The sequence below is a fragment of the Entelurus aequoreus genome, linkage group LG06 (assembly GCF_033978785.1).
Source record: "Entelurus aequoreus isolate RoL-2023_Sb linkage group LG06, RoL_Eaeq_v1.1, whole genome shotgun sequence".
In the NCBI taxonomy this organism is placed as follows: domain Eukaryota; kingdom Metazoa; phylum Chordata; class Actinopteri; order Syngnathiformes; family Syngnathidae; genus Entelurus; species Entelurus aequoreus.
The window spans coordinates 21,193,496-21,215,659 of NC_084736.1; the positions used below are offsets into that span (position 1 = coordinate 21,193,496).

Here is a 22,164-nt window from a genome sequence, read left to right on the forward strand (position 1 = left end):
TGAAGTCCTGCAGTGGGGACACACGTCCAAGGTTTCTCGTCATCCTGGCGTGAGGCGCACCCTCTTTTTAGTCTCACAGAGATTCTTGTCGCCGGTGATGGGAAGAGACGTCAAGGACTTTGTGGATGCCTGCTTCGTCTGTGCCAGAGGCAAGGCCTCTCATTGCTCTCCAGCTGGCCTCCTCCATCCTCTCTACCTATTCCGTAGACCATTGTCCCAGATCGTTCTGGTTTTCATAACATCCATTGGGTCCTGGTCTCGGACAGGGAACCCCAATTTGCATCTCAAGTGTGGAAGGCTTTTTGCAAGGCGCACCTGGAACCTTTAATCAGCATACCATCCCCAGACCAATGGCCAAACTGTGCGAGCTAACAAGGACCTAGAGGCGGCACTCTGCTGCGTATGCCACCGACAACCGTCGTAGTGGTCCTCCCACCTCCTTTGGGTGGAGTACGCTCACAATTCCCTTTCCTCCTTGGCAGGTATGTCTCTTTTTAAAGTCTTCTACTGTTACCAGCCACCTCTTTTTCCTTCCCTATAGTCGGAGATTGCTATCCCTTCCACCTACCAGCACATTCGCAGAGCTTTTGGGTGTGGCGACTCTGTCTCAGACGGCTGCCCGGAAACGTAGGCTGGCGGATCGCCACAGGATATCTGCCCCTACTTATCAACCTGGACAAAAGGGAATGGTTGTTGTCTTGGGACTTGCTATTGGTCCGCTGTGCTATCCTTCGACGACTCCTTCTCCTTTGCGCATAAACAATGGTCACCCAGCTTAAATTGTGAAGGCCATTTTAGACTCTAGAAGGCGGGGAAGGCGAGTTCAATATCAGTCTCCAGCTCCTGTATCCTCGATCCATTCCTTTTGCATGACTTGGGGGCGGGGGTGGGTACTGTCATGATCATCCTGATGGTTGACCCTTTCATTCTTGATTATCTCCTCTGCTTTGACTCCACTCGCGCTTCTCTTTACTGTGGCTCTGCTCTGGCACTGCCGTGTAGTGTTAACTGTTACTTCCCCACACCTTCTGTGTGTGATTTATGTTCCTCACACTTAAAGTTTGCATCCTTGGTTATTTTTTCCTCACTCCTTTTTAAGTGAGTTTTTTGTTAATATTCTTGTTTCTTCTTTGCGTTGGGGTCCTACTCCGGTAATGTTGATTGTGACTACATATTTTATGATTACATTTAAAAATATATATTTTATTATATTTTTTCATATCATTTTAAGATAATCATCAATATTATTTGTGTATTGTTTTTGTATTATCTACAGTATGTGTATGATATGTGTATATTACAAGTCCAGACTTTGGGGACATTGTGTATATTCGCCAGCGCACTGGTTAAATTTAAGGAGAACATTTGGGACTAAGAGTTGGTTTGGAGATGGAAGTGGACTAAAACGGGCCTCAGTGTGACCCAACAGGACCAGCGCATGGGGCAGGACCGGTCAGTGGGAGGGAGCCGTGACACACAGCAGCCTATAAAAGACCTATGACTTGCATCCATTCTTTCATCCAGCCATCATTTGATCTTGTCGTCTCTCCTCTATCATGCTGTGTCCAGCTTTTCTTCAAGCCTCGCTGCTCCTCTGCCTCATTGAGCAAACGCTGCAGGGCGGTAAGCATGCTTTGTAAAGGCTTTGAAAGATAAGTGACTTAACTAATAAATGTTATAAAAAAAAATCTGCATTGGAGCTGCTTTTGGTGCAAGAAAAGTACTTTTTCATTTGGCAACTATTCTAGTTATGACATTTTAAATTGTTTTCTTGAAGTTAGGTTTGGTTGTTTTTAACTGCATTAGTTACTCCACTTAAGTTACATTCACTAAGAAATACGCTTGCTGTTGTATTTTTACAGGACTCTTAAAAAAACAGTTGAGTTAAGGACGCTCCAGCAAGTATATTATTTTTGGGTGGACATCGGTGGTGCCTTTTTTCTTCCAAAGCTTCCATGAATCAGCGCTTTCAGTGGCTCAGTCTCACTCACTTGTTAAATACCACTCCACATTACCGAAGTTCGAATTTTTTAATGTCCTTTGATCAAAGGCCGGGTAAAATTTGACAGACAAATGTGACAAGAAGCAACAGGCTCCACAAAGTCGCCTCTTTTCATGCGTCATTGCCTTTTTCTGCTGTATGTGTCCATTCAGCCCAAATATTTAGGGGGATCAAGCGTTTAATGTGGTTTAATGTTATTTTCATTTTTCAGGTGTGAAACCTCAGAGTGTGTCCTGGGGGAGAGTTGTGCCAGCCAGAGGTAAAGGTGATTAGTATATCATTATTATGAATATGTTGCTTAATAAAACACTTGAATCTGCTCTCCAGGTGTTGGCATTGGAGCTAAAACAAAAGGAGGTCAGTACTCTGAAGGCTTTAGCCACTGAGAGCAGGTAGATATTTTCCTGACTGTTCTTTGTATTTTGTCACAGTGCACGGTGCCCTGGGAGCTCTGGGCAGCAGATATGCCAACAAACCTTTGAAAGCTGGAAGTATGTTTCATTTTCTGAACACAAACTATTTTTATTCTTTATAGACTAATATTGTCATTTTTGCAGTATTTGAACAAAATGGTCTCTCATGGTGTAATGTTAATGCTTACCTCTTTTTAGTTGGGCATTACCCGGTGACCAGTCCACTTGGAGTTGGTAAGTTGTCATCAATTTAAGATGCAGGTGAAGGCAGGCGTTCTCAGAGCCAGACTTGTCCACTACAGAGGGACCACTCAAATATCAACACTGAATTAGTAATCTTACTCTTGATTTTATTCATATTCAATAATTATCTCTAACCTACTTACAGTTTACAACCTTGTCCAATGATATGAAACCATATGTTTATCACCTATATTATTTATTTACCAGATAAAGCTTAGGCTTAGGTCAGGCCGATTAGAAAAATAATAGGGGTGTGGGAAAAAATCGATTCGAATTCGAATCGCGATTCTCACGTTGTGCGATTCAGAATCGACTCTCATTTAAAAAAAAAATCGATTTTTTTATTTATTTATTTAATTTTAATTTATTTAATTTTTTTAATTTATTTTTTTTAAATTAATCAATCCAACAAAACAATACACAGCAATACTATAACAATGCAATCCAATTCTAAAACCAAACCCGACCCAGCAACACTTAGAACTGCAATAAACAGAGCAATTGAGAGGAGACACAAACACGACACAGAACAAACCAAAAGTAGTGAAACAAAAATGAATATTATCAACAACAGTATCAATATTAGTTACAATTTCAACATAGCAGTGATTAAAAATCCCTCATTGACATTATCATTAGACATTTGTAAAAAAAACAAAAAAGAACAATAGTGTCACAGTGGCTTACACTTGCATCGCATCTCATGAGCTTGACAACACACTGTGTCCAATATTTTCACAAAGATAAAATAAGTCATATTTTTGGTTCATTTAATAGTTAAAACAAATTTACATTATTGCAATCAGTTGAGAAAACATTGTCCTTTACAATTATAAAAGCTTTTTACAAAAATCTACTACTCTGCTTGCATGTCAGCAGACTGGTGTAGATCCTGCTGAAATCCTATGTATTGAATGAATAGAGAATCCTTTTGAATCGGGAAAAAAATCGTTTTTGAATCGAGAATCGTGTTTAAATTGAAAAAAAAAAAATCAATTTTTAATCGAATCGTGACCCCAAGAATCGATATTGAATCGAATCGTGGGACACCCAAAGATTCACAGCCCTAAAAAATAAGTACCGTATTTTTCGGACTATAAGTCGCAGTTTTTTTCATAGTTTGGCCGGGGGTGCGACTTATGATCAGGAGCGACATATGTGTGAAATTATTAACACATTCCCGTAAAATATCAAATAATATTATTTAGCTCATTCACGTGAGACTAGACGTATAAGATTTCATTGGATTTAGCGATTAGGAGTGACAGATTGTTTGGTAAACGTATAGCATGTTCTATATGTTATAGTTATTTGAATGACTCTTACCATAACATGTTACGTCAACATACCAGGCACGTTCTCAGTTGGTTATTTATGCGTCATATAACGTACACTTATTCAGCCTGTTGTTCACTATTCTTTATTTATTTTAAATTGCCTTTCAAATGTCTATTCTTGGTGTTGGGTTTTATCACATAAATTTCCCCAAAAAATGCGATTTATACTCCGGTGCGACTTATACTCCGAAAAATACGGTACAGGTACTAATGAATATACTGCAAAAGAGGGGACTTATAAACCAAAATAAATGTATCTACAACTATGTTGTGCTAAAATGAATAAACTAAATTTTTATTTATTATGTTACGTAACTGTCAGTTAGTGTTGAAACAGAGAAGGGTGTGCAGATTCAATATTAACCTGCATGATATTTCACAAACAATACTATTTATTTATTTTTACCGTTGTCATAGGAGGCTACAGACCTCTTGGACTGGGAAATGTACCTGCACGGCTACCTAGTGGCTATGGAAACCACGGAGTCTACGGTATTGACATATTGTGTACTTATTAGCCTGTAGTAGGCAGCTAAAATTATTATAATGTTGTATTTACTAGGGGCCGGTCTTGGCACAGGATTACCACTGGGACATGGACATACAAATGGACATGGCCTGGGCCATGGAGGCAAACGTGGTAAGACTCTCCTTGGTGGAGATCTGCACTCTACTGTGCCATTCTCCTCAATTTTTTTTGTGTCTTTACAGTTTATGGTGGTGTCCCTCTAACAGGTAAAAAACATCATTTTTTCATTTGAAGTAGCACTGAATGAAATTGGTGCAGTGATCTGCAGTCAGGGAAGGCAAAACAATAACACAAAATAAGTACCAATATTAGTCAATTGAACTGTTTAAAATGTATTTTCTATAATCGTTTTTAAAATGTTCTTAATTAAAAATCGACAATTTCACACATTTCTTGAAGAAACCCAAGGCAAAAACCTGACATGAGGCAGTGGGAGCCGTGCCTACACTCTGATTGCACAACTCTTCATAAACTGTGTTTAATGTTGTGTGCCCTTTTCTGTTTATTAGCATGTTTTCAGTATAATATCTGCAGAAACATTTACTATACACTGACATTTTACAGCCTTAATTTAAGTAATGACTTTTACAACAGGGTAACACAGTTTTTCCCAGAAAAAAAGAAGAACATGGACTTCATATACAAATTACAATAAAACCATAATTGGCTTTTGGTTTTACAAAAAACATATGTTATGGTCCCAGTGCCGCTTGTCTAGTTTAAAAAGGGACGTGTAGCATCAAGGACAGACGCTATTGACTTACTGGTTCTTATTGAACAGTTTATTTAACAAAATAATTAAAGTACAAATTATATTGTCACTAATCAAGAGAGATTTGGCATGATACGCGGGTACGGGTGAGAGACAGAGAGAAATTTAGAGAGCTCCGCCGCTGGGCTTAATCTCTTTGACACCAGTATGCTGTCCAATCACAATAATTAGTAAAACAGACACAGATGAAGGCGTGCGTATGGTGCACGTAACAACATGATAAAGACGTACAGTGGAACCTTGATTTACAAATTTAGCATTCGTAATTAAAAAAGTTTGCACAGTGAAGCAAATTTCTCCATAAGAAACAAGATAAATATGAATAATGTGTTCCAGCCTCAACAAAAGTCCATATTTTAGTGAAGGTTTGTACACTTTGAACATAATATAAAGTACTATACAGTACTGTATATCAAATAAACATAAGCGGTTGATGGATCAACTTTATAGGACCTGCTCAGTGGCATGGTGGTTAGAGTGTCCGCCCTGAGATCGGTAGGTCGTGAGTTCAAACCCCATTTTGAGTCATACCAAAGACTATAAAAATGGGACCCGAATGATTCTTGAGCGCGACCACCGCTGCTGCTCACTGCTCACCTCACCTCCCAGGGGGTGGAACAAGGGGATGGGTCAAATGCAGAGGGTAATTTCACCACACCTAGTGTGTGTGTGACTATCATTGGTACAACATCAAGCTGCTGTCCCCTATATGCGTTGCTCTGCCAACACGCGCGCACACGCATCCCTTTGGTGCCCTTACAAATGATCAAACATCCTTAACTTTAACAACCATTTTGCTACGTTAATAAACATTTTAAAAAGTAAAATCCACTTACCTTAACATCGGCAAAGGAAAAGCTGACGAGAAAGGAGTGGACAGACGGGGCAGAGAGGATGGACCGGGGTGGTGGAGCCGTATGTTTTGGAAGAGGCGTCGCTGAACAAGAGGTAGTCTTCTCATCCGCTGTGAAGTAGATCCACTTTGACATTTTTTCCAGAAAAGTTTGGTCTCCTCACAATTAAAACTTGCTGTGGTACGAAGCCTTCTCCATTGATTCTTCCATACTTATGAGCGCCATTAATGTACTTCTCGCAAATAGTCTTATTTTAACTTCACATCGATTCCCTCTGTCTTTTCTAAGCTGGTATGTTGTTTTGGGACTCCTATTGAGTTTGCAAATTGGACAAAACTTGTCAAAAGCCGAAAAAACACAAAATAGGCACACACCCAAAAAAAACCTCCCCAAAAATGCGGCGCCTTGTGCCTGCAGGCGGGACACAAAGTGAATGAAAGAGTGAAACGTTCGTACACAGACATGGTTTGCACACGGAGGCATATCTGTCTCGATATAAAAGTTCAGAAATAGAGGGGTTCGTAAATCAAAGTTCCACTGTCTCTAAAAAACACATTTTTACCTAAAGGGAATAATTGCTACTTTTTCTTGTCTTCCTCTTAATAAACAACAGTATTAACGTTGATGAGAACACAAGAATTCCACCAAAACCTCCCAAAGGAGTCAAAGCCTCACCAGCCATGAACGTTGCCGCACGTCACTGGCATAATGCATGTTTGTTTTTATATGTTTTAAATGTGGCACTTTATTTTTTGTCAGGATACGGACCTTTACCTGGCATGGGCTACCCTGCGGTCAGACCAGGTAATCAAGTATTTACACCACAAACTCAGAAGATTTTGTTTCGCCTCATGGTTCACATATGATTACTCGCACGCTTATAGTATGAGAGGAGCATAAAAGCATTTTCCTAGCAAATACTGTAGATTCATCTTTTCAGCATGGTTTCATCTTATTTTGTATTTGAATTAGACTGACCATGGATGCCAGTCTGTGTAGTCAGTGTCGTGTCTCTGGCCTGCCTCCTTCTCATAGGTAGAAGGATGGCGTGGGTGTGTGAAGCATTAAGGATGATGCCGGTGATGATCGTTGAACAAAGATTACTTTATTGAACAGCGAGCATCACAATAGGTCCTGTAGCATGTATATCTGTGGGGAGAAACTAGCCAAGTTATATCTCTCTGCCGTGTGTGTGTGTGTGTGTGTGTGTGTGTGTGTGTGTGTGTGTGTGTGTGTGTGTGTGTGTGTGTGTGTGTGTGTGTGTGTGTGTGTGTGTGTGTGTGTGTGTGTGTGTGTGTGTGTGTGTGTGTGTGTGTGTGTGTGTGTGAAACATCAATCTTGATACACGCCGTGCTGTCCCTTTTTTAGTTGTCAACTCCTTTGTCCCAGAATTGGCTCTTATATGTCTCAGCCATTGACCCTTGGCCTGTTGGGCTGTTAATGAGTTCCACCTGTGTCCAAGCTTCTTACTATTGTCATGGTTTTCATTTTCCCCTGTTACCCCTGAGACTCTGATTTCCTCCATATAGTATATTGATAGTCTGGAGGACACCCTAATGTCCATGTATTTAGGTTTGGCCACGAAGTAACTATGGTTCACAAAACTAAATGTTTGCTGACACACAACGCTTTAAAAACATGTGCCATCACATGGCAACAGATACTACATCTGCAAGGTGCATGTCATGGCCGTCGTTATTTGTCGTCGTGGGGTGAACACTTTTTTGCATGATGATATGTCCCTGTCAGGTGTGTCTGCGGCAGATGTGGGAGGATTGGAGAAGGTCACGCAAGGCCAAGCTGCTCAGGATGGCAAGAGAGCAAAAAGTGGAGCCCTTGGTGCCCCATTGGGAGGTCCAGAAGGAACTCTTGGAGTTGAAAGGTCCAACAAGGAGAGAGGAAGTGCACTTGGCCCTACAGCTCCTGAATTAGATACAGACAGTGGCTTTGCACCTGCTGTACTGGTGACTGGAATAGAAGCTAAAAGCCTCGACCCGAAACTTGAGCCAAACTTGGGAGCCCAAAGTCTTGGTCTGGCTGTGTCCCCCGCACCAGCCGAGGTCGCTCTTGATCCTTTAATTTTGAAAAGAAAGATCAGTGCAAGTCATGGAGCCACACGGCCCTCAGGAGGATCCCCAAAACCGGAGTCTGTAGATCAAGACAAGCTCAGAACCATCGATGCGTCATCCCCTGCACAGAACGGCAGAGGCAATCAGGCATCTCGTCTACAGCGCTGGAAAATCATCAACTGTGGATCCTCCAGGAATTTGGGACACCATCTTGCCCGTGCTGCTCCTCAAGCGCCAAGACCTGAAACATTTGGTCTTTTACCAGCCCCAGACGCCAATCCATTAACTCGCTTGCGAGCTCCCAGAATCATTTTAGCTCCCGAACAGAAGAGGCGAGGTGTCCTTGGGATCCCGGCTCAAAACTCCAATGAACGGACAATCAGTGGGACTTCAAGCAAACAACCGCCAAATCCTCAAACACAAGAAGTGCAAAGAAGTAGTATACCTTTGACCCCACAGGCAGGTTTAGGTGTCGGTGGAGGGCAGGAAGGTAAAAGCCTGCCAGACAATTTGATAGTTTACAATAGATTATTGATTAAAATCCCCTTTCTGTGGAGTAGATACACTTTTTGGAATCAGACCCAGTCCTTTTTATTCCTAATACCATATATCTAAATAACAACTGCCTTTTAATTGTTTTCATGTTTCATTTCATCCTCACAAACCAGTTGTTTGTGAGGATCATGTTCTTATTTTTAGACCTCTATAGTTTGTGTTAGTGTGCCTATATTCAATCTGTTGTGTTCTCATCTCCCTCTGTAGGTTATGGTCAAGGGAACTATCTTGGAGCAGGCCTGGTACCGGGGGCTTATGGACCAGGTAACGTGGGGCACAAACATTTTAACTAACAACCTTTTTTTAGCCGCTTGTTATGAATGCACATTTATACTTCCATTCACTGGCTACAGCTTTAGGCCAGGGAGCATACTTGGGAGCAGGCGGTAAACTTGGAGGTAAGTCTACACATCGTCTTGTGTACTATTTTCTTGATTGTTTTTGCAAAATCCCAACTCATTTTCTGTCAAACTTGCCATCTCTAGCTGCTCTTGGTCACGGAGGATATACCAAAGGTCCTGCCGGTGTGTCAACAGGTCAGAATTAGTCTGTGTGCAAAACATCCCATACCATACCGACTTAATTGATAAAGTCCTTTAAAAACAACTCCAGTTAAAAAACAAAGGGCTTAAATATCATAGATTTGTGAACAATGGGAATTTTGAAAAGTGGTAAATAGCATGAAAGTCCAGAAGGAGTGAAATGTGTTGATGGTTTACGTTTTAACCTAATAATTAGGGATGTCCGATAATAGCTTTTTGCCGTTTTCCGATATTCCGATATTGTCCAACTCTTTAATTACCGATACCGATATCAACCGATACCGATATCAACCGCTATATGCAGTCGTGGAATTAACACATTATTATGCCTAATTTGGACAACCAGGTATGGTGAAGATAAGGTAATTTTTAAAAAAATTAGTAAAATAAGATAAATAAATTAAAAACATTTTCTTGAATAAAAAAGAAAGTACAACAATATAAAAACAGTTACATAGAAACTAGTAATGAATGAAAATTAGTAAAATTAACTATTAAAGGTTAGTACTATTAGTGGACCAGCAGCACGCACAATCATGTGTGCTTACGGACTGTATCCCTTGCAGACTGTATTGATATATATTGATATATAATGTAGGAACCAGAATATTAATAACAGAAAGAAACAACCCTTTTGTGTGAATGAGTGTAAATGGGGGAGGGAGGTTTTTTGGGTTGGTGCACTAATTGTAAGTGTATCTTGTGTTTTTTATGTTGATTTAATTAAAAACAAACAAAAAAAAAACGATACCGATGATAAAAAAAAACGATACCGATAATTTCCGATATTACATTTTAACGCATATATCGGCCGATAATATCGGCAGGCCGATATTATCGGACATCTCTACTAATAATCATAGTTTTCGTTACTTGGTGCCATCTTACATGTATGTTGGCTGTTGCCCCATAAAATGCTAATATTAGCATGCTAATATTTCATGCTAATTTCATACCTTTTAACCTAATAATAATAGATTCTGTTACTTGCGCCATCTTAAAAATATGCTAGCCCTTTACCAACATTCAAACAGTTTCAACATTTAAACTAGACCTTTATATAACTTCTAGAAATACTATGTTTCCCTCTCCAAATACAATGTAGTGACGGTGAGTCAATGTGTTGTCACAGGTTATGGTAACGGCGCTGCAGGTTATGGTAACGGCGCTGCAGGTTATGGTAACGGCGCTGCAGGTTATGGCAACGGTGGCGCAGGTTTCCTCGGTGCTCAGGCAGGCAACGGCTACGGTAAGAAGCCATCAAACAAGTTGAACGTGTAGTTGTGATCCTGTTCTTTGAATAGGATGTGCTTTGAAGAATCGTATGCAAACAAGCATTTATTTATTTGCCTCCAAATCTGATAGGTCATGGGAACGGTTACGGCACTCCTTATGGAGCTGGTGAGTACCTCTCACACAATTAAGTGGACAACTCTGTAGTTAACTAATAAGGCAAACAAATGAATATTGTCGGTGTCCGTACCTTTGATACAGGACAGTCCCATGGAAATAAAGTGGAAAATACTGTCCTATATTAAAATGTCAAAAAGTAGGATTGTCCAAACTTTTTCTGACCATGCCTGCATACAAAAATTTTTTAGACGGGCATTCAAAAAGATTTGAGATGGGCCACTCTTTTTTTTAAACAGGCTATAATGTACTAAGCAATTTAAACAATATATAGGAAAACACCGAAACCAGAACAGATTGTCAGATTTGACAAATAAATCTGTAAGACGCATATGTTGTTTGACATTTTTGTTTGTAAGTGACAATTTTCGGGGATTTGGGCCATTTACATTTTTTATATTTCTGTGTGGCCCAAATACTGCTTTAAAATCTTCTAATGCGAGTTGGGTTTAATTTTATTATCAGAATATGCCACGGGCCATTAAAAAACGTGCTGCGGGACACAAACTTTTTTCGGGTTGCACTTTGGAAACTCAGGTCATGAAGTTCTCAATAACCAGAAAAGCAGAGACCTTCCGCCATGCCATGCCTCTCAATAGTGGTGAAAGTCCTGAATCCAGACGGTGATCCGGATAACCCTCAAAAAGTAGTCAGTTGTTCTTTATCCCAGGGGTTCTTAGGGCCCAATTTTTCCACTACAGAGGGGCCTGGGCCCACTCAAATAGTAACACTGAATTAGTACTCTTACTTTTGATTTAATAATAGTTAATTATAACAGTAAAAACCGTGTCAAAGGATATGAAAGCATGTGTTAATCACAAAGATGATCAAGGCTTAGGTCAGACTGATTACAAAAATAAGTACTAATCAAATATACTGAAAAATAAGGGACTCCAAAAAAATTATGAAAAATAAAATTTACGTACAACTACGCAGTGCTAAAATAAATTCTAACTAAATTAATAATAAATCATATTAACAATATATATGTTACTTAAACTGACTATGGCTTAACTATGACTTTAGCTCCAGACTTCTATTGTTTGTTTTAAATTGTCATTACTGCCACGAGGGATGGAAAAGTGACCACAGCTGAGAAACAAATATTTTTTGGCGGACCTGTAGGGGGTGCTCTCGACCCCACAATGGGCCACGAACCCTATGGTTAGGAAACATGGCCTTATCCCATTACTGACATTTCCTTAAAGTGTCATCAAAATCTGCCCATAACGAAAGAAACGGGGTGAACACTCCTTGTCAGTCATCCACTGTCTTTGTCTCTGCGGAGCCACTATACACACACACACAGAAATGTAAACGTAAGGTAACGTAGTAGAAATTATCCTGATCAGGCCCAAAGTCTTAACAGTTGTTCTTATTAAGATTAAGATTAAAGTACCAATGATTGTCACCCACACACTAGATGTGGTGAAATTTGTCCTCTGCATTTGTCCCATCCCCTTGGGGAGCAGTGGGCAGCAGCGCCGCCGCGCCCGGGAATCTTTAGCCCATTTCGGACATTTCCCGAAGGTTTCATGAAAATCGACCCATAACTTTTTGAGTTACTTTGCCAGCTACTGTAACTAACTGAGAGACTAACAATGACAACTACATAACCTCCTGGAGGTAATAAAAAATCAGCTGATGTATGCGGCTTTTATCCACTGGGTGTCGCTGCCCAGTAGTTTAGTGGCCTATGGATGCTTTTGCTCTACACTTAGATCAACAGTACTGTAAAATGTTAATTTTTGGGTGAGGGAACATTTTCATTGTGACCCAAAAGGAAAAAGAAAGTAACAAATAGTAAGTTTAAAATGGTTGAAAAGGCAATTTAACTTTTCAGTTTTGTGAATGTTGCAGCTTTGAATACAGGAGGCTACGCTGGACAGCCTCAGGTACCATACGGTAAGCTAGTCCATTAATATTTCTCTGGTAATGTGCACTTGTTTCGATTCTTATTATGGAATAAAAGAATGAGGATGAGGTCTCATCTTGTTCCAGGAGGACTTGGCGCTGGACTAGACCCGTCTGCTGGAAAATATGGTGAGAATTTTGTACTTGACTGCTGTTTTTTTGTAACTTGTAACTCTTGTTTTCATCCTGCAGCTGGAGCTCAGGGCCCGTACGCTGGCGCTCCTGTGGCTTCTTCCCGACTTGAAGGTAACCTTAAAGTACATCTTAGGAAAACTACTATAGTAGACCCACAAGGCACAGGACATTGATACAACGTTGATTATACATGCATGTCCTTTAAAACTGACATTGAAACAACGTACCAAAATAGTTGTATTTGTAAATTGAGACAACGTTGATGTCCAACGTTGGATCCACGTTGTTGGTTGGGAAATGACCAAATTTCAATGGTCATATCAATGTCACAACCTGACATTGAATAAATGTCGTCAAATAGCATGTTGTTTTAACGTTGTATTTGTGTTGTACAATATTGGCTGGGAAATTACCAAATTTCAATGGTCAAGTCAACATCAGAACCCAACATTGATTAAACGTCGTCAAAAAGCATGTTGTTTTAACGTTATGTTTGAGTTGCTCAACCTCAGGACCTAATTCAAAAAGTTCTCAATGTTGTTTTAATGTCTTGTGCCTGTTGGGGAACCTCGATTTACAAACTTAATTGGTTCTTGAACAGGGCTGGTAAATCGAAAAGTTTGTATAGTGAAGCAATTTTCTCCATAAGAAACAATGTAAACAAGAATAATTGGTTCCAGCTAGGGATGTCCGATAATGGCTTTTTTGCCGATATCCGATATTCCGATAATGTCCAACTCTTAATTACCGATACCGATATCAACTGATACCGATATATACAGTTGTGGAATCAACACATTATTATGCCTAATTTGGACAACCAGGTATAGTGAAGATAAGGTAATTTTTTTAAAAAATTAATCAAATAAAATAAGATAAATAAATTAAAAACATTTTCTTGAATAAAAAAGAAAGTAAAACAATATAAAAACAGTTACATAGAAACTAGTAATGAATGAAAATGAGTAAAATTAACTGTTAAAGGTTAGTACTATTAGTGGACCAGCAGCATGCACAATCATGTGTGCTTACGGACTGTATCTCTTGCAGACTGTATTGATATATATTGATATATAATGTAGGAACCAGAATATTAATAACAGAAAGAAACAACCCTTTTGTGTGAATGAGTGTGAATGAGTGTAGTGTAGTGGGGGAGGGAGTTTTTTTGCGTTGGTGCACTAATTGTAAGTGTATCTTGTGTTTTTTATGTTGTTTTAATATAAACAGCAGGCCGATATTATCGGACATCTCTAGTTCCAGCCTTGAAAAAAGTCCATATAATAGTGAAGGTTTGTACACTTTGAACACATTATAAAGTGCTAAACGTTACTGTATATCAAACAAACATACCAAGGGGGTGATGGATCATCTGTCTTTTTTATTACCAAGCCGAAACAACAAGCTCTGTATGTATGTTGAAGAGGTTCATTTAGCCTACTAATGTGTATTTATAAATGGTTGATTTATATAGACTAGTAAGGTAAAGTGTTGTACCTGACAAGTTTTGGCTATCTTGCTTCTCCAGCCTTCATCAGAGGTGTCACGTGATGTTAGCGTGACGTATGTGCTCCTCTGCCACCACGCACGCTAACACATAAGTCGCCTTGGTGCCCTCACAAACGATCACAAATCAAAAAAACCTTAACAACCATATTGCTACAATAATCAACATTTAAAAAATGAAAATCCACTTACATTAACATAGGCACAGGAGGAGCTGTCAAGAAAGAAACAGAGAGGATAGAAGGCAGGCATCGGAGGAAGGACTGTGTGTGTGTCCTGAAAGATGTATTGCTGAACGAGAAGTCGCTCTTCTTATCTGCTGCATATTAAGTCTGCTTTGGCATATTTTTCTGGACTTTTCTCATCACAATTAAGACTTGCTTTAGTACGAAATCTGCTTTGTCGATTCTTTCATACTTGTGATTGCCATTAATGTACTTCTCGCAAATGGTGTATTTTTTTTTTCTACTTCCACAGCAATTCTTTCTTTCTTTCCACACTGGTTTGTTGTCTTTCTGGCATTCATTTTGAGTTAGCAAAATGGACAAAGCTTGTCAAAAGGCAAAAAAACACAGAAAAGGCACACACACTCAAGTACTGAGAAGTGACTAGTACAGTGTAATCCGCAGCAAGTGATCTGGAAAGCTCCACCTCACCGAAGATACTGCGCCCTGCGTTTTGCCTGCAGGCAGGACACAAAAGGAATGAATGAATGAATGAATGAAGCACTCGTACACAGAGACATGCTTTGCACAAGGAGACATATTTGGTTCGAGCTAAAAGTTTGTTAAATCAGAAAGTTCGCAAACAGATGTTCGTAAATTGAGCTTCCACTGTATTACATTCCAACCCTTACCTTCACTGTCATTCCCAGGAGATGGCGGCTATCCATACGCCGCTCAACCTATCGGCCTCAGCGGTGATGGCAGCAAAAGCGCCAGCAAACACGGTGAGAACAAAGTTGAAATTACAAATTAAAATATTTTATTGAACATTGTGTTTTCCAGACTAATGATTGTTTTTGGTGTGTGTTCAGGTGCAGCATACGGCACTCCACAAGCAGGTAAGACCTTTCACCATTTACTTTCCTTTCTCCCAGCAGGCACAAAACATTGAAACAACATTGAGAACTTGTTGTATTAGGTCCTGACATTAAGCAATTCAAACCTAACGTTGGAACAACATGCTTTTTGATGAGGTTTAATCATTGTAGGGTTCTGACGTTGATTTGATCATGGAATTTAGGTAACATCCCAACAAATATTTTACAACACACAAACAATCTTGAAACGACATGCTTTTTGACAATGTTTATTCAATGTCTGGTTGTGACATGGATTTGACCATTGAAATTTGGTCATTTCCCAACCAACAATGTGGATCCAACGTTAGACATCAACGTTGTCTCAATTTACAAATACAATTATTTTGCAACATTGCTTTGAAGTCAGTTTTAAAGGACATGTACATATAATCAACGGTGTATCAATGTCCTGTGCCTGTTGGGTTAGCGCTAAATCGGTTTTCATTTCTATCAAGTGGTTGAATTCAGGGAAGGATGCAAAAATCGTGACGAGTTGTGAAACTATGCATCATTAAGCATTTTGAGTCAATGGTGGAGGCTGTTTTTGCCAGTAAGCCTTGGCACAAAAAAAGAAGGCTGTTGCTAATATTTTGTTGTGTTACTGGGTTACTGATGAGTGTTTGTGTGTGTGTGCGTGCCAAGGCTACGGGCAACAGCTAGGTGCAAGTCAAGACGCGTTGGGTAAGCAAAACAGACTTCCTCCTTCATCATCACCTTCCTCTCTTGACCTTCTTGCTAAATACTGCGAGCTTCTCATTGGATCGCCATTTTGGCACAGCAGCACCGCAGTGTATTTCCGAATTATCATCTTGATTTCCACTACTTCAGTAATAACGACAAACTGTGTCGTGATATAACAGATATGTCTCTACATAAGATCACAAAACCAGAAAAACAGTCATATGAATAAAATTAGTTGAGTATTTCAAGAATGCCAACTACGGTCTATAAATAAAATGGAAAAAACAGTGATATATGAGCTAAAATGCTTGTCTATTTTTTACATTTGTTTATGCATTTCATTTGAGGAGCAGCACCTTCAGACACCCATGAAAGAAGTGGAGACTTTCAATTTTGAGCTGTTTCCAGACTTAACTTTTTTTTTCTAACATGGAACTGAATGGACTTTTTTACAGGACAGCAAGCCGGTAAATATGGTGCAGGAACCGGACCGCTTGCAGGTGGATACAAAGGTGAGAAAGAGGGCTGTTTTAAAGTCCTTATAATAATGTCTGTATCATTCTTACCAACCTGTGTAAAGCGGCCCCGCTTGTCATTGCAAATATTGAAATGCCACTGCTGTTCATTTGTTTGTGCCGTAAACTTTTTATTTGTGCTCTTATTAAGTCATTCTAAAATAGATTTTTGTGTCTTCATCACTGAAACTTAAAATGTTGTCAGTAGTTTGATTATGTCAATAGATTGTGTTTTTGTCCTTGTCAGGCTGATGAAAATGACCTGCTGAGCTTCAAATCTTTTCCATACAGTTTTTTTTTTTTTTTTTTTTTTAAATCTTGCTGTGTTTTTATGTTTGTAACCGTCATATGTAACTGGCTTTTGTTAAGCATTTCTACGTGACAAAACAACAAGTGAACGATGTATTTGAAAATAAATATGGAAAATAAACTAAATTATTGTTTTTGTTTTTATTTGAGCTTGCAAATGGAAACCCAAATCATGCAAAGTAGTTGCGTGTCAAACCGTGTTTGCCTTCACACGTTGTCCGTGTCAGCAGCGTCACTTACACCGCATTTGTGCACAGGAAATGTCACCACTTCCTGTCTTATGGGAGCCAACAATGCCTGATAGGAGGTCTTAAATTCTTAGGAAGACTTTATTAAATTCATAAAAAATCATTACATTTTAAATAGCAACATCTGAAAAAACAACAACAAATGCACAATGAATACGAGGGGTGCACAAAAAAAGAAAGAATCATGATTCTTATTCATTCTGATTGTAAATTAATTCGTAATTTTCAAAAATCTGATAAAAATAATATATATATATATATATATATATATATATATATATATATATATATATATATATATATATATATATATATATATATATATATATATATACAAACCCCGTTTCCATATGAGTTGGGAAATTGTGTTAGATGTAAATATAAACGGAATACAATGATTTGCAAATCCTTTTCAACCCATATTCAATTCAATGCACTACAAAGACAAGATATTTGATGTTCAAACTCATAAACTTTATTTTTTTTTTGCAAATAATAATTAACTTAGAATTTCATGGCTCCAACATGTGCCAAAGTAGTTGGGAAAGGGCATGTTCACCACTGTGTTACATCACCTTTTCTTTTAACAACACTCAATAAACGATTGAGGAAACTAATTGTTGAAGCTTTGAAAGTGGAATTCTTTCCCATTCTTGTTTTATGTAGAGCTTCAGTCGTTCAACAGTCCGGGGTCTCCGCTGTCGTATTTTACGCTTCATAATGCGCCACACATTTTCGATGGGAGACAAGTCTGGACTGCAGGCGGGCCAGGAAAGTACCCGCACTCTTTTTTTACGAAGCCACGCTATTGTAAAACGTGCTGAATGTGGCTTGGCATTGTCTTGCTGAAATAAGCAGGGGCGTCCATGAAAAAGACGGCGCTTAGATGGCAGCATATGTTGTTCCAAAACCTGTATGTACCTTTCAGCATTAATGGTGCCTTCACAGATGTGTAAGTTACCCATGCCTTGGGCACTAATGCACCCCCATACCATCAAAGATGCTGGCTTTTGAACTTTGCGTCGATAACAGTCTGGATGGTTCGCTTCCCCTTTGGTCCGGATGACACGACGTCGAATATTTCCAAAACAAATTTGAAATGTGGACTCGTCAGACCACAGAACACTTTTCCACTTTGCATGAGTCCATCTTGGATGATCTCGGGCCCAGAGAAGCCGGCGGCGTTTCTGGATGTTGTTGATAAATGGCTTTCGCTTTGCATAGTAGAGCTTTAACTTGCACTTACAGATGTAGCGACAAACTGTATTTAGTGACATTGGTTTTCTGAAGTGTTCCTGAGCCCATGTGGTGATATCCTTTAGGGATTGATGTCGGTTTTTGATACAGTGCTGTCTGAGGGATCGAAGGTCACGGTCATTCAATGTTGGTTTCCGGCAATGCCGCTTACGTGGAGTGATTTCTCCAGATTCTCTGAACCTTTTGATGATATTATGGACTGTAGATGTTGAAATCCCTACATTTCTTGCAATTGCACTTTGAGAAACGTTGTTCTTCAACTGTTTGACTATTTGCTCACGCAGTTATGGACAAAGGGGTGTACCTTGCCCCATCCTTTCTTGTGAAAGACTGAGCATTTTTTGGGAAGCTGTTTTTATACCCAATCATGGCACCCACCTGTTCCCAATTAGCCTGCACACCTGTGGGATGTTCCAAATAAGTGTTTGATGAGCATTCCTCAACTTTATCAGTATTTATTGCCACCTTTCCCAACTTCTTTGTCACGTGTTGCTGGCATCAAATTCTAAAGTTAATGATTATTTGCAACAAAAAAAAAAGTTTATCAGTTCAAACATCAAATATGTTGTCTTTGTTGCATATTCAACTGAATATGGGTTGAAAATGATTTGCAAATCATTGTATTCCATTTATATTTACATCTAACACAATTTCCCAACTCATATGGAAACGGGGTTTGTGTGTGTGTATATATATATATATATATATATATATATATATATATATATATATATATATATATATATATATATATATATATATATATATATATATATATCCATCCATCCATTTTCTACCGGTTAATCCCTTCGGGGTCGCGGGGGGGCGCTGGAGCCTATCTCAGCTACAATCGGGCGGAAGGCGGGGTACACCCTGGACAAGTCGCCACCTCATCACAGGGCCAACACGGACAGACAACATTCACACTCACATTCACACACTAGGGCCAATTTAGTGTTGCCAATCAACCTATCCCCAGGTGCATGTCTTTGGAGGTGGGAGGAAGCCGGAGTACCCGGAGGGAACCCACGCAGTCACGGGGAGAACATGCAAACTCCACACACAAAAGATCCAGAGCCCGGGATTGAACCCAGGACTGATATATATATATATATATATATATATATATATATATATATATATATATATATATATATATATATATATATATATATATATATATATATATATATATATATATATAATTTTTTTTTTTTAAATAAATAAATTAAAAGTCTTTAAAAATAAGTTTTTAGGCCATCTCCATGCAACCAGAAGGAGCATTTTAACCTATAACCTGTTCTGAAAACGTTTCATAAGAACGATTATACCAATTAATACATTACAATTAATACATCGGTTTGAATTAAGAATTGTGTTCAATCGGACATTGATTCTCAATCGAATCATCACCCCAGGAATCTTCAAAACGTTAATGAATACATTGCAAATATCTAAGCCATGCCAGCTACCTTGCAAACTTTAATGACGGTAAAAGCGCACTCATTGTGCTGCTCAGCCAACAATGGACGTTACATAATAAGTAAAAGCTTCAGGAAAACATAATAAGTAAAAGCTTCAGGAAAACCAAACATGAGTGTTACGCATGCGTTTATCAGCAGTGAGACTCTAGTTTGTCATAGCACTTCTATTGTTGACAAACACGCCCATTTCTAGCATGATGTCTCGTGGAATAGGGTGAGCGTGGCGGGACACATACATGTTTCTAAGACTTTGGCTCATTGGCGAAGACTTGTAGTCCATGCATGACTCACTGCCAAGATTGGGAGCACATTTCACATCCCACTTGAAGAACAACTGGCCGTGGTGCATGGCACACACATCCTGATCCACTCCTGCCTTCAGGATTCGCTCACACTGTCCCAAAAGGTCGTCGTCCCAACCACTGTCCTGATCCCACACTTGAAATCTGACTGTAGAGGCTGTCGATAAATCTTGAGAGCCCAAGTCCACAATTGTGGCCCAGTGGGGGTTGTTGTTGTTGAGAATGACGGGAGAACGATACTCTCGTTTGTTGAAAATCACCTTCACATATCCATCGGTTGCCGAGGAATGGTCTCCCCAAAGACCTGAGGCCCGTTGGACGGTTATGATGACCCGGGCCATGCCTCTACGGCTCGGGCAGCAGTCCTGGTTCACAGCAGGTACGTTGTGGCACTGGCAGACGCAGCTCTCCCTGGAGTTGCCCTTGATGCCAGCCTGACAGCGCCCACTGCAGTTGATCATCAACCCCCGCTCTAGAATATAGTGGCTAATTGCTGTTTGCAGGTTCTTCCTTTCGGGGGTCGGCACCAACTCGTGCAAAGATTCCAGGGAATACGAAATGATGTCTGGATAGCGTGGCAGCGTGTTGAGCCATTGCTTGTAGGCTGATGGGTCTTTGCCTGCAGAGAAGAGAAGGTCCACGTTGTTGGTGTGACCCCCCCTTATGTTCGTGAGCCTATAAAGAAGACAGTTGTGTCAGTTGATATTGGTTCGCTCTTCTGCTGAGTGCTAATATGCAAAGTGATTGTATTTTAGAAAACAAATCTGAGCAAAGGTTCTCTCAGGTCACTCAATGATTTGGCAAGCTCTCTACAAAGGACCACTGCAAGTGGCTGCCCTCAGTGAATATTCCAGAAACAGGTCCTGGGTGATCTCCCTTTGCTAATTGGGTTGTAGGGTTGGAACCTATAAATGTTACTCAACATATAGTGAAAAGATGACATCAGTGAGTGAAGCGAAAATTGTTAGTTGACACCTGTCATTGAAGAGACTGGAGAAGTTCTTCTTGCTCTCTGTCTTGTCGCTATCGTTTTTGCAGTGTTTGTAGCGAGCATCCATGGTCACCTTAATGGTGAGGGACTTCTCCACCTCCAGGCACATCTGCACCTCCTCTGTGCTGAGGCCCTGCAGGCTGGTCTGGCACTGATTGATGCTGGTGGTGGATTGGACAGATCCTCCCAGTTTCACCTGGATGTGTTTGATCAAAGTAAATATGTATTAGTGATTTGTGGTGCAGATGCTTGTGTGTTGAACCTGAGAGGATCCACTGTATTGGTTTGGTCGATGGATGTGGTACCTACCTTTAGTGAATCAGGGCATTCAGTCGATCGCAACTTGACTGTTCGGTTTGTCTTCGAAGACCTTTCGCCTCTCATCCAAGTAGGCTTTATAAGTTCATGTCTGAGACTTAGATTGGTCAGATCTAGTTAAGACAAGATCTGGCCATGAACTAATCTGACTTCATGAACTGATGAAGCCTACTTGGATGAGAGGCGAAACGTCTTCTAAGACAAACTGAACAGTCCAATTGCGATCGATTGAATGCCCTGAGAATACAATGACCTGGATAAATGAGAACATCTATAGACTACCTTTGTGACGTAATGGGTGCCAAAGGTTTCAATCAGTTTGTAGAAATGTTGCTTGTTTGAGGGACTGTAGGTCTTTGGAAGCTTCTTTAGTGCTTTTTGAAATTCGGCATGCAGCTTTGGCTCGACGGACACTCTGTAGCTGTTTCCAGTGAGATGTCCAGCAAACCACAAAGAAAGAGGCATGTCAGAGATGTGCTAAAGGACAAAATGTTTCATCAAGCCATCACTTCTTACCTGTAGTACTCGCAGGACATTTTCTGGCTGACAAAGCTGAACTTGTCTGTTTTGGTTTTTTGCATAGAGTACTCGGCCAATTTTGAGTTGGTGCCAGCCAGCATTAGATTTGCACCAAATTTTTTTAAATTCAAATTTAGACCAAACTTCCAGTTGTTTTCCACCACAGAAGTCATGG

At 39.7% G+C, this 22,164-nt stretch overlaps 2 protein-coding genes across 5 annotated transcripts in view; one reads left to right on the forward strand and one right to left on the reverse strand.

Annotated features, from left to right (window-relative positions):
• Nucleotides 1–53: 53 nt before the first annotated feature.
• LOC133651956 (uncharacterized) lies at nt 54–16,986 on the forward strand. 4 transcript variants are annotated; one of them, XM_062050235.1, is made up of 23 exons: nt 54–1,623; nt 2,214–2,261; nt 2,330–2,359; nt 2,434–2,493; nt 2,614–2,649; nt 4,413–4,487; nt 4,558–4,635; nt 4,707–4,730; nt 6,910–6,954; nt 7,900–8,709; nt 8,982–9,038; nt 9,128–9,172; nt 9,260–9,310; nt 10,449–10,565; nt 10,682–10,717; nt 12,587–12,631; nt 12,728–12,769; nt 12,833–12,886; nt 15,156–15,230; nt 15,318–15,344; nt 16,008–16,046; nt 16,502–16,558; nt 16,809–16,986. In XM_062050235.1, the coding sequence occupies exons 1-23, from the start codon at nt 1,557–1,559 to the stop codon at nt 16,811–16,813; spliced, it is 1,923 nt and encodes a 640-aa protein (XP_061906219.1). In that variant the 5' UTR covers nt 54–1,556; the 3' UTR covers nt 16,814–16,986. The 4 variants fall into 4 exon arrangements, with proteins under 4 accessions (XP_061906219.1, XP_061906220.1, XP_061906221.1 ...); XM_062050236.1 differs by having other exon boundaries at nt 15,159–15,230; XM_062050237.1 differs by having other exon boundaries at nt 10,470–10,565.
• A 2,694-nt stretch (nt 16,987–19,680) lies between these two features.
• The window catches only part of LOC133651478 (perforin-1-like), a 6,141-nt gene continuing 3,657 nt past the window's right edge, over nt 19,681–22,164 (reverse strand). The window contains exons 2-5 of the mRNA XM_062049430.1: nt 21,987–22,164; nt 21,753–21,891; nt 21,137–21,348; nt 19,681–20,836 (exon numbers count right to left, since the gene is read on the reverse strand). The exon at nt 21,987–22,164 is cut by the window's right edge and continues 368 nt beyond it. Coding sequence (XP_061905414.1) covers nt 20,005–20,836; nt 21,137–21,348; nt 21,753–21,891; nt 21,987–22,164 — 1,361 coding nt within the window. The 3' untranslated portion in view covers nt 19,681–20,004. The remainder of the gene's footprint in view (nt 20,837–21,136; nt 21,349–21,752; nt 21,892–21,986) is intronic.

Excerpts from the sequence above, each read along its gene's own strand:
- LOC133651956 (XM_062050235.1), top strand. The coding sequence starts at position 1,557 with ATGCTGTGTCCAGCTTTTCTTCAAGCCTCGCTGCTCCTCTGCCTCATT. Across the intron at positions 6,955-7,899 it reads CTACCCTGCGGTCAGACCAG|GTGTGTCTGCGGCAGATGTG; the intron begins GTAATCAAGTAT and ends TGTCCCTGTCAG. Across the intron at positions 10,566-10,681 it reads TCAGGCAGGCAACGGCTACG|GTCATGGGAACGGTTACGGC; the intron begins GTAAGAAGCCAT and ends CAAATCTGATAG.